This window comes from Mustela erminea, chromosome 14 (genome assembly GCF_009829155.1).
Source record: "Mustela erminea isolate mMusErm1 chromosome 14, mMusErm1.Pri, whole genome shotgun sequence".
Classification (NCBI taxonomy): domain Eukaryota; kingdom Metazoa; phylum Chordata; class Mammalia; order Carnivora; family Mustelidae; genus Mustela; species Mustela erminea.
The window spans coordinates 51,186,064-51,204,776 of record NC_045627.1 but is presented as its reverse complement, the minus strand read 5'-3'; the positions used below and the strand labels follow the sequence as shown (position 1 = coordinate 51,204,776).

Below are 18,713 nucleotides of genomic sequence, written 5' to 3'. Positions count from 1 at the left end.
AGATTGTTCTTGAAGTGTTAGCTTACTATATATTTTTGGATAAATTTCATATGGTCACAATATACCACCCTTTCTATGTATTTCTGGATTTGATTTAACATATTTTGTTAAGGACTTTTGCATTTTTATTCATGAAAGGATGTTTATCTGTAATTTTCTTCTAATATCTTTGATATTGGTATTAAGGTAGTTGTTAGGAACTGCAGAGTGTTCTGAAGTTCACAAGTTGAAACCCTCACCCCCAGAGTGATTGTGTTTGGAGATAGGACCTTTAGAGAGCGTATGAAGGTTAAATAACATCATACAGGTGGGGCCATAATCAAATTGGACAAGTATCCTTCTAAGAAGAGGAGAAGACACGAGGGATATGCATGCACAGAGAAAAGGCCATGTGAGGACACAACAAGAAGGTAGTCAGGGAGAAATGACCTAGGAGAAACCAAAACTGCTGGCACCTTGATCTTGGACTGCCAACCTCCAGAGCTGTAAGAAAATTTGAATTTCTATCGTTAAGCCACTCTGTGCTATTTGTTATCACAGACCTAGTAGATGAATGTAATAGTGTTTATGTCCTTCTCTTCAGTTTTTATGTCTCCTCTCTTCAGTTTTATGGCTAATTGTTGTAGAACCAGTGTTTTTCCTTAATGTTTTGTAGAATTTGCCAGTGAAGCTCTTCAGATCTGATGTTTCTTTGGGGGAGGATTTTAAATTATGAATTCACTTTCTTTAAACGATATAGGGCTATTCATATTATCTAGTTCTTCTTGAATAAACTATGGTAGATTTTTGTCTCTCAAATTATTTGCTCATTTCATCTAAGTTGTCAAACATGACATTAAGTTACCTGTATCCTTTAACACACTTTACATTCTTAAAGAAAATATGGTGTCACCCTCCCTTTCATTCCTCAGGTTGTTAGCTTGTTTCTTCTCTCTTTTATTTTTTGATGCATCTGAAGATTAACCAATTTTATTGATCTTTTCCATGAACTAAACGTTGGTGCAGTTGATTATTTTTCTCTCAATGATTTCTGTTTTTACCACCATTTCCATTCTTCTGCTTCTTTGAATTTGCTCTTCTTTTCTAATTCCATAAGGCAGAAGTTTAGATAGTTGGATTTTACCATAAGGTAGAATTTTAGTTTGGATTTCTACTTTCCTCATACAAGTATCCAATGCTGTACATTTCTATAAAACATTCCTTTGGCTTCATCCTTAAAATTTCAATATGCTGTTTTTATTTACCCTCAGGAAGTTTAAGAAGTTTTCTAGATTCTCTTGTGACTTATTTTGACTCACAGGTTAAAAAATTTGTTGTAAAGTTTCCAGATATTTGGAGATTTCCCATATATCTTAATATTATAAATTTCTAATTTAGTTCCATTGTGATCTGAGAGTATTTGTAGGAAGTATTTTATAATTTATATGATAAGCTCTGGGTGATTTCATAGCTTGTAAATTTATTGACAATTATTTTATGGCTCAATGTATAATCCTTGAAAATGTTCCATGCATACTTCAATATATATTCTGTTGTTTTTAGGTGAAGTGTTTTGCGCTTTTAAATTAGGACAGTATGAATTATAGTGTGTTTCAAATCTTCCAAGGCTTCACTGATTTTTTTTTCTTTTATGTCAGTTGCTGAAAGAAAGTTTTGTGGATATGTGTCTTTCTCTTTTCAGTTCTGTTAGTTTTTATTTCATATTAATCTGGGTTTTTGCTATGAGTTGAATATAGATTTTGAATTGCTGTTTTTCTAATCAGCCTCTGTCATTATGTAATACCATCTTTATCACTGATAATGCTCTTTAATCTGAGGTCTACTTCATCTAATGCTAATCTAGCCATTCTAACTTTTTCTTGACTAATGTCTCCCTCTTTTTTCTTTTGAAGTTTGCTGACTTTCTGTTCAGTCTTGCCCCACTCCCCCATCATGTGCTTCATTTTTGGATCATTTCGTTGCTGTATGTTGAAATACACTGGTCTTTTCTTCTCTACTGTCTCATCTGTTGTTAGTTCTATCCAGTACATATATTATGTATTTCATCACTAGAAATTCCATTTGGGTTTCATTTTTACAGTTTCTATTTCTCTTCTCATTATGTTTTATTTATGTTTTATTTTACTTCCTTGAGTGCCTTCATACAAGTTATACTAGCTTGTTAAATCTTCTCATTTATAAATTTCATCACCTATTCTTTCTAAGTATATTTCTATTGATTGACTTTTCTGGTCATAGGACACATTTTCCTCCTCCTGTGCATCCAAGTTAATTGTTTACTGGATGCTGGGTGTTGCAAATTTATTTTTTTGCAAATTTTTGGATGCTGAATTTCTTTTTAAATTCCTCTAAGAAAGTGTTGGTATTTTCTGCCTTGAAGTTGTATTATTACTTGAAGTTCAAATTGAACTTGATTCTTTTTGAAGCTTGCTATTAAGCTTCTTAAAGATGGTGCAAGGAAGCCTTTATTCTGGGGATAATTTAGTTTTGCTAAGAAGTGTGTGTTCTGTGAACCCTCCCTGGAGTCCCATGTATTGTGAGATATCCTCATTCTGGATTATAAGAACACAAACTTTTCCTAGCTCTTACTAATCTCTGCTGCTTTCCAGTGATTTTCCTTGATGTCAGGAATTGTCCTACATATAAGCAGACCCATATTCTGCAAAGGGTAAGAGAGGATTTCTTTGCAAATGTTCAGATTTTCTTGTTCTGTATAGCTACCTCCTCTCTTGACATTCTGCACTGCAAATTCTACTTGCCACAGTCTCTCTGAGCTTTGATCTCTTTCTCTGCAGCTCAGTGAGATCACTGGACTCTCTTTCAATTCTCTCCCTGAGCTATGACCTGGAAACTCCCTGTGGTCTTAATCTGGGGGCAATCATAAGGCTCACCTCATTTGTTTCCCCTCTCTCTGAGATCATAATCTATTGTGCAATGTCTGAAAATTGTTTCAATGTATTTTGTCCAGTTTCTGGTTGTGATTAAGTGATAAATTCCCCATAGACAGAAGTGAACATCAGTGTAGGTTACTGAAATTTTCATTTGTTTATTAGGTGACATTGGATTTTTAAAATACATTTATTGACCTGTAGGCTTTCGTCTTCTGTGAGTTGCTTGTATATAATTCTTACAGGCATTTAAATACAGAATTGCCTCCCTAGCATATGAAGCTCCTTTTTAAGTTCACAGAATTCCCTGTTCTTTGAATCTTAGTGTGAAGCAATAGTGGCAGTAACATTTAATGTCAAGGATTATGGGAGGATATGGTACAGTTTTAACATCAGTAACAGGAGTGAGTGTTAGATACGCACCTTCAGCATTCAGGGGACCCATGTCTTTTTGCTCAGCTTTTTTGGTGGTTAGAGGAATTGCCCAGAGGACATGCCATAAATTTTACTTATTCTCAAATCAGCAGTAGTTGGATGTTTTTATTTCCTACTAAGAATAGCAGCTAGTTTAATATTTTTTTCTCCCCTATTGGCTTGTTTTGCTGAATTTCAGGAATTCTCTATATATCCTAGATGCCTATCACTTCTTCCTAGTGAATACTTTATTCTTTTTGAATCCTATTGATGTACCTTTTTTTCCCCATTTCTTTTAAAGATTTTGTTTTTAAGTAATCTCTACAACCAACCTGGGGCTCAGATGTACAACCCTGAGATCAAGGGTCACATGCTCTTCCAACTGAACCAGTCAGGCACCCCTACTGACAGTGTCTTTTTTTTTTTTTTGACAGTGTCTTTTAATTAATATTCAAATTTGTCAATATTTTCTTCTGTAAGTTGTGCTTTTGTAATTAGAAAATCTATTCCTACCCTGAGAGAATAAAAATAGCTTTTTCTTTTTTTTTGTATATTATCATCTTTGGTCTTATCAGGCTCTGAGATAGGGATATAATTTTTTTTTTTCTAGCAGGAAAGCCAGTTGTCCCAAGAGTATTTATTTTATGTTTTCCCTCTGATCTGCAGAGCCACCACTATCTAAGAGTAAATGTTCTTAGGTACTTGAGTTTGTTTAAGAATCCCTATTCTCTTTTCTTCCTCTATTTTCTACTCCTACACCAGTGCACACTGTTGATTGCTTTAACTTATAATCAGTATTGATATCTGATAGGGCAAATGCCCCAATCTGTTTTCCTTGTCCAAGTTGTCTTTGCTGTTCTTGGACTTGTATTCTCTAGTTTGTCTATACACACAGACACACACACACACAGACACACACAGACACACACACACACAAACACATCCTGCTTAAATTTTGATTAGATTTGCATTAAATTTGTGGATTAATTTAGAAACTACTTACCATTATTATGATACTCAGTTTTCTTCTGTATAAATATGGGTTCTACTTTTTGTAAACTTGAGTAAGATTTTGCAATTTTTACTATTTATTTTTGCTTTATTTCTAGTTACCTTTTATTTTTATTTCTATTGTAAATGATACTTTTTCTTTTGTTGCAATATTTAGTTGGTTATTGTTGGTTTATGGAATGTTTCTAATTTGTTGTATCAGCTATCCTGTCTGAAGTTTTTATTATTTCTAGTAATATGATACAGAGTCTCTTTAATTTTCTATGTATTTGCAAATACAATTTACTTGCTTTGTTTCCAATTCTTAAGGTTTTTTTTTTCTTTATTCTTTTGTTTTATTGCTTGGGCCCTATATATTATACAACATTAAATAAGGGTAGTGGTAGCAGGCATTTTATGTTTTTCTTAAAAAATGAGACTGTGTCTAAAGTTTTACCATTAAGCTCATGTTAGCTCAGTATTTTAAATAACATTTTCTATAAGTTAAAATAGTTCTATTCTACCTTGAAAGGCTGTTAAATTTTTCAAATGATTTTTCTTTCTATGTTCAGATAATAATATGATTTCTGTCCTTTATTGACATTTGTTATATAGCAAATGACACTGATAGATTTTTATCTATCAGTGAAATCTCTTGATAAATCTAACTGAGTCTACACGTTCTTCCATTGCACCATTTAGTAATATGGTACTTAGGATTTCTGCATTGATGTCCATTTTTAAGTTTGGCTTATAGTTTTTCTTGTATTTTACATCTTTTGTTCTCATGTAAGGATTTTACTGACGTTTTAGTATAAATCAAATAATTTTACATTAAAAAAATTCTCTAAAATAGTATAAGAAAGAAATTTTGTTCATTGAAAATTTGATAAAATCTCATCTGGAAGCATCTTTGGGCCCATATGTGTTATTTCCTGGGGATGAGATTTTAAATTATTGGTTTAAATTTTTAAATGCTTGTTATACTATTCATGCTTTCTACATATTCTTAGGTAGATTCAGATGATTTACAATTCTCTGAAGAAGTTTCCATTTCATCAAATTTGTCTAATGGTGCTTCTAAAAATGATAGTTGAGTCTGTGGCTGTGCTCCTTTTTCCTTCTTAGTATTAAGTAAATTTGTTAGTGAAAGATGTTTGTGTATTTTTAAGTCTTTTGTCAAAGAACTAGTCTTTGATTTTGTTGATCTGTTGTTTTAAATTATTTTCTATACGATGTATTTCTTTATGATGTCTTTCTACTTTTTGGGGGGTTTCCTCAATTTTACTTGGACTTTATGATTGACTATAAAACTCATTTTAGTCCATTTTTTCTGCTTTTGTTATAAATGTAATTAAAACTATACATTTCTGCTTTAAACACTGCTTTAGCTAACTTTCACGTTAGTTTTGATATATTGGTTTTTCATTGATATTTCATAATACGTACATACAAAATTAACATATTATAATAGTTCACAATTATTATTTTTTTAACACATTAGTGAATGACCAGTTTTACTTCCAAAGTATATGTTTACTATTTTTTTTTTACTATATTTGTATTGTTGATTTTGTAACATACCATGTCACAAAATTTCTAAATCATAATATTGAGGGCTGCCATGAGTACTTTGAGTGCTCAGTTTTAAGATCAGAGAAAAATATCTCCTTTGGCTTCTATATGAAATAGTCTGTGCAGTTAAAGTAACAGGGTAATGATCCTATAATAAAACAGCAATGGCTTTCCTAGGGAGAAATCATATTATATTCTTCAATAAAGCTTGAAATGACTTTCTGTATACATCAACACATTGCTAATTTATTTATTATTAAAAATTCAAGAAGTTAAAGTGAGACTTATGTAACACACTGTTCTTTTTTAATTAATCAATTAATTAATTTTTACATTTCTTTTCAGTGTAACAGTATTCATTGTTTTTGCACCACACCCAGTGCTCCATGCCATCCGTGCCCTCTCTAATACCCACCACCTGGTTCCCCCAACCTTCCACCCCCCGCCCCTTCAGAACCCTCAGATTGTTTTTCAGAGTCCATAGTCTTTCATGGTTCACCTCCCTTTCCAATTTCCCTCAACTCCCTTCTCCTCTCCATCTCCCCTTGTCCTCCATGCTATTTGTTATGCTCCACAATTAAGTGAAACCATATGATAATTGACTCTCTCTGCTTGACTTATTTCACTCAGCAGAATCTCTTCCAGTCCTGTCCATGTTGATACAAAAGTTGGGTATCCCTCCTTTCTGATGGAGGAATAATACTCCATAGTGTATATGGACCACATCTTCCTTATCCATTTGTCCGTTGAAGGACATCTTGGTTCTTTCCACAGTTTGGCGACCGTGGCCATTGCTGCTATAAACATTGGGGTACAGATGGCCCTTCTTTTCACTACATCTGTATCTTTGGGGTAAATACCCAGTAGTGCAATTGCAGGGTCATAGGGAAGCTCTATTCTTAATTTCTTGAGGAATCTCCACACTGTTTTCCAAAGTGGCTGCACCAACTTGCATTCCCACCAACAGTGTAAGAAAGTTCCCCTTTCTCCACATCCTCTCCAACACATGTTGTTTCCTGTCTTGCTAATTTCGGCCATTCTAACTGGTATAAGGTGGTATCTCAATGTGGTTTTAATTTGAATCTCCCTGATGGCTAGTGATGATGAACATTTTTTCATGTGTCTGATAGCCTTTTGTATGTCTTCATTGGAGGATTGTCTGTTCATTTCTTCTGCCCATTTTTTTATATATGATTGTTTTGTGTGTGTTGAGTTTGAGGAGTTCTTTATGGATCATGGATATCAACCTTTTGTCTCTACTGTCATTTGCAAATATCTTCTTCCATTCCGTAAGTTGCCTCTTTGTTTTGTTGACTGTTGCCTTTGCTGTGCAGAAGGTTTTGATCTTGATGAAGTCCCAAAAGTTCATCTTTGCTTTTGTTTCCTTTGCCTTTGGAGACATATCTTGAAAGAAGTTGCTGTGGCTGATATTGAGGAGGTTACTGCCTATGTTCTCCTCTAGGATTCTGATGGATTCCTGTCTCATGTTGAGGTCTTTTATCCAAGCCGACACTGCAGGAAATATTAAGGGGGGTTCTATAAAAGAGGAAAAATCCTAAGAATAGCATTGAACAGAACTATAGAGACAATCTACAGAAAGAAAGACTTCAAAGGTAACACGATGTCAACAAAAACGTATCTATCAATAATCACTCTCAATGTGAATGGCCTAAATGTGCCCATATAATGACACAGGGTTGCAGATTGGATAAAACGACAGGACCCATCCATATGTTGTCTACAAGAGACCCATTTTGAACCTAAAGATACACTCAGACTGAAAGTGAAGGGATGGAGAAGCATCTTTCATGCCAATGGACCTCAAAAGAAGGCCAGGGTAGCGATTCTCATATCAGATAAATTAGATTTTAAACTAAAGACTATAGTCAGAGATAGAGAAGGACACTACATAATTCTTAAACAGACTATCCACCAAGATGATCTAACAATTGTAAATATCTATGCCCCCAATATGGGAGCAGCCAATTACATAAGAAAACTATTACTCAAGATAAAGAGTCATATTGATATGAATACATTAATAGTAGAAGATCTTAACATGCCTCTCTCAGAAATAGACAGATCATTGAAGCAGAAAATCAATAAAGAAACAAGAGCATTGAATGACACATTGGACCTCATAGATATATACAGAACATTCCACCCTAAAACAACAGAATACTCATTCTTCTCAAGTGCACATGGAACCTTCTCAAGAATAGACCACATACTGGGTCACAAATCAGGACTCAACTGATACCAAAAGACTGAAATTATTCCCTGCATATCCTCAGATCACAATGCTTTGAAACTGGAGCTCAATCACAAGGAAAAGTTTGGAAGGAACTCAAACACCTGGAAGCTAAAGACCAATGGTTTCACTTATTTGTGGAGCATAACAAATAGCATGGAGGACATGGGGAGCTAGAGAGGAGAAGAGAGTTGGGGGAAATTGGAAGGGGAGGTGAACCATGAGAGACTATGGACTCTGAAAAACAATCTGAGGGTTTTGAAGGGGCGGGGGGTGGGAGGTTGGGGTACCAGGTGATGGGTATTATAGAGGGCACAGATTGCATGGAGCACTGGGTGAGGTGCAAAAATAATGAATACTGTTATGCTGAAAATAAATAAAAAATAAATTAAAAAATAAAAAATAAAATTAAAAAAATAATCTGGGAGAAAAAGAAAAGATGATCACATCATTTTTATTCTTTATTTTGTTCATATGCTGTATCGCTTTGGTCCATGTGCACCTGTGAACCATCATTGCATTCCTGGAATAAATGCCACTTGATCATAGTAAAAAAAAAAAAAAAAAAAAAAGAAAGAAAGCTTGCATCAACCAGGAGATCAAAGAAGAACTTAAACAATTCATGGAAACCAATGAGAATGAAGACACTTAGGTCCAAAACCTATGGGATACAGCAAAGGCGGTCCTAAGGGGAAAATACATAGCCATCCAAGCCTCCCTCAAAAAAAATTGAAAAATCCAGAATACACCAATGTCTCTACACCTAAAAGAACTGGAGAATCAACAACAAATCAAACCAACTCCACACATAAGAAGGGAAATAATCAAGATTAGAGCAGAGATCAATGAGGTAGAAACCAGAGATAGAGTAGAACATATCAATGAAACTAGAAGCTGGCTTTTTAAAAGAATCAATAAGATCAATAAACCATTGGCCACACTAATCCAAAAGAAAAAAGAGAAAGCCCAAATTAATAAAATTATGAGTGAAAAGGGAGAGATCACAACTAACACCAAGGAAGTAGAAACAAACATCAGAAGTTATTATCAACACTTATATGTCAATAAGCTAAGCAACCTAGATGAAATGGATGCATTCCTGGAAAACTATAAACTCCCAAAATTAAACCAGAAAGAAATTGACAACCTGAATAGACCGATATCTAGTAATGAGATTGAAGCAGTGATCAAAAACCTCCCAAAAAACAAGAGCCCAGGACCTGATGGATTCCCTGGGGAATTCTACAAAACTTTCAAAGAAGAAATAACACCTATTTTTCTGAAGCCAGCATTACCCTGATCCCCAAACCAGGCAAAGACCTTACCAAAAAGGAGAATTTCAGACCAATATCACTGATGAATATGGATGCTAAGATTCTCAACAAGATCTTAGCCAACAGGATCCAATAGCACATCAAAAAGATTATGCACCATGACCAGGTGGGATTCATCCCTGGGCTACCAGCATGGTTCAACATTCGCAAATCAATCAATGTGATAGAACAAATTAATAGGAGAAGAGAAAAGAACCACATGGTCCTCTCAATTGATGCAGAAAAAGCATTTGACAAAATCCAGCATCCGTTCCTGATTAAAACGCTTCAAAGTATAAGGATAGAGGGAACATTCCTGAACTTCATCAAATCTATCTATGAAAGACCCACAGCAAATATCATCCTCAATGGGAAAAAGCTTGCAGCCTTCCTGTTGAGATCAGGAACACGACAAGGATGCCCACTCTCACCATTCTTGTTCAACATAGTATTAGAAGTCCTAGCAACAGCAATCAGACAACAAAGAGAAATAAAAGGTATCCAAATTGACAATGAAGAAGTCAAACTCTCTCTCTTCACAGATGACATGATTCTTTATATGGAAAACCCAAAAGACTCCACCCCCAAACTACTAGAACTCATACAGCAATTCAGCAATGTGGCAGGATACGAAGTCAATGTGCAGAAATCAGTGGCTTTCTTATACACTAACAATGAAAATACAGAAAGGGAAATTAGAGAATCGATTCCATTTACTATAGCACCAAGAACCATAAGATACCTGGGAATAAACCTAACCAAAGAGGTAAAGGATCTGTACTTGAGGAATTACAGAACACTCATGAAAGAAATTGAAGAAGACACAAAAAGATGGAAGACCATCCATGCTCTTGGATCGGAAGAATAAACATTGTTAAAATGTTTATACTGCCTAGAGAAATCTATACTTTTTTAAAATTAAATTTATTTATTTTCAGCATAACAGTATTATTATTTCACCACACCCAGTGCTCCATGCAATCTGTGCCCTCTATCATACTCACCACCTGGTACCCCAACCTCCCAGCCCCCGCCACTTCAAACCCCTCAGATTGTTTTTCAGAGTCCATAGTCTCTCATGATTCACCTCCCTTTCCAAATTCCCCCAACTCTCTTCTCCTCTCTAGCTCCCCATGTCCTCCATGCTATTTGTTATGCTCCACAAATAAGTGAAACCATATGATAATTGACTCTCTCTGCTTGACTTATTTCACTCAGCGCAATCTATACTTTTAATGCCATTCCGATCAAAATTCCACTGGTATTTTTCAAAGAGCTGGAGAAAATAATCCTAAAATTTGTATGGAATCAGAAGAGACCTCGAGTTGCTAAGGAAATTTTGAAAAACAAAAATAAAACTGGGGGCATCACGTTACCTGATGTCAAGCTTTACTACAAAGCTGTGATCACCAAGACAGCATGGTACTGGCATAAAAACAGACACATAGACCAGTAGAACAGAGTAGAAAGCCCAGATATGGACCCACACTGTTCCTCATCTAAGAAGTAGACCCTGAAAGACAGAAGAATGATCTTCTGTGATACCCAATGCATAGGTTCTGGAAGTTGTGCGTATTTAGGATTTACCTGAAGAATAATACAGAAGTAGGAACAAAGGGACTGCTCAAAAATTAACTTTCTGAGGATGATCCTAGAAGAAGGATCATGTTTGCTGTGTTATTTTTTTAAAGCAGGGAGAAAAGTGATTAAAACAGGAGATAAATATGAGAAGACTGTACAATAGGAAAAATAGACAAACATTCCCCTTGTGTAGCTTGGGTTTTCTCATTACAACCTTTCTCCGTGTAGTAGCCCTTTGCAATTGATCAATTCTTTCCTTCTCTTTTTTCAGGAAAAAATAAGAAGGGAAATGACTCTGATTTGGAAGACATGATTTCCAGGGAGACTTCACCTTCATCAAGTGAGAAAAAGACACCTAAATCAGTGGCTTGTAAGGTAAAACTAGAAGAGGGATGTCTGCTAAATGATTGTGGCTACTATCTAATCACAGAGTAAGCTCTCTAAGGCATAGTGGTGTATTTTGTTCTCCTTAGAACATGGACTCTGAAAAACAATCTGAGGGTTTTGAAGGGACGGGGGGTGGGAGGTTGGGGTACCAGGTGGTGGGTATTATAGAGGGCACGGATTGCATGGAGCACGGGGTGTGGTGCAAAAATAATGAATACTGTTATGCTGGAAATTAAAAAAAAAAAAAAGAACAATAATTTTCATTCTCTGTCACTCTGATGTTGAAGATGACCAAAATAGTAATTTGAAGGAGTAAAACTCTTTGCAACTCTAAAGAAAACTCTTGATACTCTTCTGGAAATTTTACTTGTTTTAGCATGGATTTCATTTTGTGCTAATAGAGTTACAAAATGAATTTCATATAAAATATGAAGCACCCTTAGATGTATTGATTGATGGAATTCTTAAAAGTTAGAGACAGCATAGTGCTGTGTCTCCAAACTGTGGAAAGGTAGAGGATTGGGAAAAATCTGGGACAAACACTCTCACCTTTACACATGTCTTCTTCCTTGTGGAGATAACGCCAGGATCAGAGCACAAAAAGAGAATGCATTTTCATCATGTCAGTGGTTTGCATTTTTTTCTCTTATCTACTGGAGCTTTGGGACTGCCATTGTGTTGCGGTCCTCAGACTCACATTCTATAAGTTCCAGCATTACTAGAGATCAAAGTAAGTACCAAGAACAGACACTACTTCACCTCCTCCCCAGTTTGGCTGCCCTCTCCACCTAGGACTCACAGTCATGCTGCTTTGAAAAACAGCACTGTGGTTTGGTTGTTCTCTCATAGAGGAATCTGTGCATTCTTCTGTGACAGGTAAAGTGGCTGCATCGAGGCCACCTACTATCACATCTCTGGCTGGCGGTCTCTACTTCTTAATGCTCTGCTGGGTTCTCAAACCCACTGTTGATACTTTTCTCTGATCAGAATGATTTTGTACCTGAGGGAGAGATAATTCCAAAATGAGCACTTTCATAGAACGTCCTGAGTAGATCCTTTTTATAACCATATTTGACTCCCTTCTAGAACAAAATATACATTTCATCATTTGTTTTCCCCTTAATTTTATGGCTTGACCTATCAAGGATGAATTTTGATATGCTTTAAACTTTCCTTTTAGAAAAGAGTATCTTAGAGAACATCTCTGGATGGTTTTTAGAGTAACATGTTGGGAAAACCAGCTGATTTTACCAGAATTTGCTTTTCTTAACATTTCATGAATTAATTTTATGTTATAGCCCCTTGATGCCCTTTCAGTTATGATGCTATCCCTAGAATTATCTAGATTCAGACTTATAGATGATTAGATTTGGAAGTTAGGTCAAGACATTTTTATTCCAACACTCATTTTAGAGGTGAAGAAACTAAGTCTCAGAGAGCTGAAGTGATTTGTCTGTGATACAGCTTTTCAATCACATCAGAGACTAGAAACCAAGCTCCTATCTCCTAGTATTACTGCTTTCACTTTGTCCTCATATGTCCTTGGTATATGCAGTGCAGGAAAGCTAACTTACATTCTTTAGAAAAAGTTATCTGGCCCTTTCTTTAATTTGACATTAATTTGATTCGGTGAGCAATCTCCAAAAAAGACCTGACATCTTGGTAATTTGGTATATTTCTCCTTGCGCCTTCTTAGCGTTGTTAGCCAAATCACATTTCACTCAATCAAAGATCTATTAGAGTCCTAAGTGAGACTTTAATTTGAATTGCAGCCATCTAAAACAGTTTGCTTCTTGGATAAATGTAATCAAGTTGATTTTGAAGTGTGACTTGAAATATGTCTCAGGTTTAAATTATGGTAGGAATTCTTGCCCAGGTGGCATCACTTTTTCTTCATGAGTGAGTTTGAAGAAAATAGCTTTTTAAACATGTTTTGTTGGAGATGAGAGGGATTGTAATAGTACTATTGTAATAGTACTATTCTCTTTCTTTTCCTCCATCCCATTTCATTCACAATCTTCACATTCCTTTTTGATTCTCCTGAAATTAATGTTTAGGGATTTGTTTTACCAATTATTGTTGATAAACTAGTTTTTAGGACTAGGCCAACTCTGTAGAACTCATTCTATTTATTGCTTATTTCTGTAGTTTAATGAGAAGAAGTCTTTGGAGGACATTTTCCCTTGACTTTTTTTTTTTAAGATTTAGTTTTTTTTAAGATTTTGCTTATTTATTTGTCAGGGAGAGGGAGAGAGAGAGAGAAAGAGCACAAGCAGGGGGAGTAGAAGGCAGAGGGAGAAGCAGGCTCCTGGCTAAGCAATGAGCCCAATGCAGGACTTGATCTCAGGACCCTGTGATAGTGACCTGAGCTGAAGGCAGACACCTAACCAACTGAGCCACCCAGATGTCCCTTCCCTTGATGTTTTAAAGTAAAAGAGTTAAAATACACAGAACAACACTAACACAAGAGAACTAATGTAGTATAGTAATATCAGACAAAAAGGCTTAAAAGCATAAAGGTATTAGGCTTTAGAGGTCACTATATAATAATAAAAGGAGTGTGGTGTATAAACAATGAATCTTGGAACACTGAAAAAGATAAAACAAAGCTTTAGTTCACAGGGAAGATATAAAATTCTAAACTTATAAGCATTAGAATATATAAATCAGTATTGGACATAATTACAGGAAGGAATTAATAAATTCACTATGATAGTGGACCATTTAAAAAGATATCTTCTATTAAAAGAATAGACAATAGTTGAGAGTATAGAAATTATAAAAAATTAGCCAGATAGTTAGAACAGACATATCTATAGAACTTGCATCCAAAAGTTAGAGAATATACATTCTTTTCAAGCTTACATGGACCATTTATAAAAATTTACCATATACCAAGTTAAAATATATCTCAACCAGTTTCAAATAATCTTTTTTTTTAAAGACTTTATTTATTTATTTGACAGAGAGAGAGAGAGAGAGTTCACAAGTAGGCAGAGAGGCAGGCAGAGGGATAGGGGGAAGCAGGTTCCTCACTGAGCAGAGAGCCCAATGAGGGGCTTGACCCCAGATCCCTGAGATCATGACCTGGGCTGAAGGCAGAGGCATAACCCACTGAGCCACCCAGGCACCCTTCAAATAATCTTTATAATACTGACTGTGGCCTCTGACATAAGTTGGAAGTCAACCACAAATAGATAAAACATACATTTGGAAATTAAAGACATATTCAAAACTCATGGGTCAAAGAAGAGGTCATAGTGGAAATTTAAAATATTTAAAGTAGAACAAATATAAAATTATGTAATATAAAATATGTGGTTTTGTCATTATACAGTAGTTGGTAGGTGTATTAGGCTTTAGAGGTCACTATATAATACTAAAAGGTTTACTTCATAAGGAATAACGTGGAGGACATTAGAAGAAGGAAAGGAAAAATGAATCAGGGGAAATTGGAGGGGGAGATGAAGCATGAGAGACTGTGGAGAAACAAACTGAGGGTTTTGGAAGGGGGCAGGGTGAGGGGATGGGTGAGCCTGGTGGTGGGTATTATAGAGGACACGTATTAGATGGAGATATCAAATTATCTACTGTAATAGATTACACCATCACATTTACAATGGTACCTGCAATAAAGTATGTAGGAGTCAAAATTCCACTGGTATTTTTCAAAGAGCTGGAGCAAATTATCCTAAAATTTGTATGGAATCAGAAGAAACCCCGAATTGCTAAAAGAAAAAGAAAAAGAAAACAGGGGGCATCACGTTACCTGATTTCAAGCTTTACTACAAAGCCGTGATCACCAAGACAGCATGGTACTGGCATAAAAACAGACACACAGACTAGTGGAACAGAGTAGAGAGCCCAGATATGGACCCTCAACTCCATGGTCAAATAATCTTCTTCAAAGCATGAAAAAATATACAGTGGAAAAAAGACAGTCTCTTCAATAAATGGTGCTGGGAAAATTGGACAGCTATATGTAGAAGAATGAAACTCAACCATTCTCTTACACTGTACACAAAAATAAACTCGAAATGGATAAAAGACCTCAGTGTGAGTCAGGAATCCATCAGAATCCTAGACGAGAACATAGGCAGTAACCTCTTCGATATCAGCCACAGCAACTTCTTTCAAGATATGTCTCCAAAGGCAAAGGAAACAAAAGCGAAAATGAACTTTTGGGACTTCATCAAGATCAAAACCTTCTGCACAGCAAAGGAAACAGTCAACAAAACAAAGAGGCAACCCACGGAATGGGAGAAGATACTTGTAAATGACAGTACAGACAAAAGGTTGATATCCAGGATCTAAAAAGAAAAACTCAAACTCAACACACGCAAAACAGATAATCATGTCAAAAAATGGGCAGAAGACATAAACAGACACTTCTCCAATGAAGACATACAAATGGTTATCAGACACATGAAAAAATGTTCATCATCACTAGCCATCAGGGAGATTCAAATTAAAACCACATTGAGATACCACCTTATACCAGGTTAGAATGGTCAAAATTAGCAAGACAGGAAACAACATTTGTTGGAGAGGATGTGGAGAAAGGGGAACCCTCTTACACTGTTGGTGGGAATGTAAGTTGGTGCAGCCACTTTGGAAAACAGTGTGGAGATTCCTTAAGAAATTAAGAATAGAGCTTCCCTATGACCCTGCAATTGCACTACTGGGTATTTACCCCAAAGATACAGATGTAGTGAAAAGAAGGGCCATCTGTACCTCAATGTTTATAGCAGCAATGGCCACGGTCGCCAAACTGTGGAAAGAACCAAGATGCCCTTCAACGGACGAATGGATAAGAAAGATGTGGTCCATATATACACTATGGAGTATTATTCCTCCATTAGAAGGGAGGAATACCCAACTTTTGTAGCAATATGGACAGGACTGGAAGAGATTATGCTGAGTGAAATAAGTCAAGCAGAGAGAGTCAATTATCATATGGTTTCACTTATTTGTGGAGCATAACAAATAACATGGAGGACATGGGGAGATGGAGAGGAGAAAGGAGTTGAAGGAAATTGGAAGGGGAGATGAACCATGAGAGACTACGGACTCTGAAAAACAATCTGAGGGTTTTGAAGGGGCAGGGAGTGGGAGGTTGGGGGAGCCAGGTTGTGGGTATTATGGAGGGCACGTATGGCATTGAGCATTGGTTGTGGTACAAAAACAATGAATACTGTTACGCTGAAAAGAAATTAATAAAAAAAGTAGTACGTAGGAGTCAATCTAAGGATAGGTATGAATTACTTTTTTTGAGAATATTTAAAAATATTTTGTTGTTATAGATATATCATTAATGGATATTAAGTCTTAATAAATGAAGAACATAGTTATCCCTAATTTATTTATTTACCTTTTTAGAGATTTATTTATTTTAGAGAGAGAACGGGAAGAGGGGCAGGGTGGGGAGTGAATCTCCTGCAGACTCCCCACTGAGTGTGGAGCCTGATGTGAGACTTAGTCCCATAACCCTGAAATCATGACCTGAGTCAAAATCAAGAGCCGGATGTCCAACCAACTGAGCCACCCAGGTGTGCTAGTTATTCCTAATTTAAACTACAAAATGAGCGTAACTTAATTTAAATAAATTTTTCAGTTTGTGTGTGTGTGTGTGTGTGTGTGAGAGAGAGAGAAAGTGAGAGAGAGAGAGATTTGATCAGCTGATTGCAAAACTTGGGAAAACAGGAGGTCAAAAATAGGCAAGCCAGTATTAGGAAAGAAAGAAAGCAAGAGTATATATGTGGTGGAGGGACCACTGGCAGTGCAGGTTGTCCAGGCTTATAAAGCTATATAGGAATTAAAGAAATGTGGTAATACAATAGGAGGTGGCAAATAAGACTGATGAAACTGCATAGAAATTTCAGAAAAAAGACTTATACGCATGTGGGAACATTTTATATGACAGATGACATTGTAGATTTCTACAGTGACCTGCTCAATTAGTGGTGTGGTACAACTGGTTATCCAGTAGGACAAATAAAATGCTTTACTACCTGTGAGTGAAGATGAACAGAATCTTCTCTTCTTCCTTTGAGGAAATGATCTTGGGTTAGACTTCCAGGACCCCGTTTCTCTGAAAACCTGATAAAGGTGCTATCACCTGCGTTACCAGGCCCATTGCTTACTGTGAAAATGGCCCTGGACTGCGAGGATTATGACCAGAACAATGATGTCTTGTTGAGGGTACAAATGGGGTGAATGTGGGAATCCCCTTGCTGTGAGCCTGAGGTTAGGTTCATGAATTATTATAAGAGGTACTGGTTCCTGTGTAGCTTGAGGTTTCTAAGCTGGGAGACTTAGGTATACACCCATGTGGTGTCATTGCAACACACCTGAGCTTACACTAGAATGCTGTTAGGACTCCTGATGAGGGTACACTTAAGGCTGTGCTGCTGACATGTTGTGGCTCTTCACCTGTATCCTTCTGCAAAGCTCATCTGGTACTGGGCGTGGCCTACTGGATCTGTGAATGTCCATCTGACTACAAGATGGTTACATGGTGGTTGAGCAGAGTGGGCAGGGTACACTCTGCACTGAAATTTGTTCTAGGTGAATTGAATCCCCCAATATTAAAAACAAATGTTAAAAAATTTTGTAAAAATATTTTGAGGGACGCCTGGGTGGCTCAGTGGGTGGGGCCTCTGCCTTCAGCTCGGGTGGGGATCCCAGGACCTAGGATCAAGCCCCGCATCAGGCTCTCTGCTCAGCAGGGAGCCTGCTTCCTCCTCTCTCTCTCTGCCTGCCTCTCTGTCTACTTGTGATCTCTATCTGTCAAATAAATAGATGAAATCTTTAAAAAAAAATTTTGAGAGATGACATTTTTTCTTGCTGGCATAGGGAAGGACTTTTAAATTATTATTATTATTTTTAAAATTTTATTCATTCATTTGACAGAGAGATCACAAGTAGGTAGAGAGGCAGGCAAAGAGAGAGGGGGAAGCAGGCTCCCTGCTGAGCAAAGAGCCCGGTGCGGGGCTTGATCCTAGGACACTGAGATCATGACCTGAGCTGAAGGCAGTGGCTTAACCCACTGAGCCACCCAGGCACCCCTAAATTATTTTTATTTTAATTTTTGTTCTTCTACTTATTTTCATTTGCATATAGTTGAGACACAATGTTACATTAGTTTCTGGTGTCCAACATAGTGATGCAGAAACTCTGTATGTTAGGGTATGCTCACCACAGGAAAGGAATTTTTTGTCTTCTATATTATTCAAAATGGTTATTAGCTAATCCCCTAGAAATTAAAATATTTAGAAAACTATTAAAATATAAATTAACTTTATATTTCAACCA

General features: G+C 36.3%; 1 protein-coding gene across 10 annotated transcripts in view; it reads left to right on the top strand.

Annotated features, from left to right (window-relative positions):
• The window catches only part of PTPN20 (protein tyrosine phosphatase non-receptor type 20), a 117,412-nt gene that overhangs the window by 32,793 nt on the left and 65,906 nt on the right, over window positions 1-18,713 (top strand). For 8 of the 10 annotated variants that reach the window (XM_032313144.1, XM_032313136.1, XM_032313138.1 and 5 more), the window contains one exon: window positions 11,284-11,387. In XM_032313144.1, coding sequence (XP_032169035.1) covers window positions 11,284-11,387 — 104 coding nt within the window. Of the gene's footprint in view, window positions 1-11,283; window positions 11,388-18,713 lie in introns of those variants that run through there. The other 2 variants (XM_032313145.1, XM_032313147.1) reach the window with 2 other exon arrangements.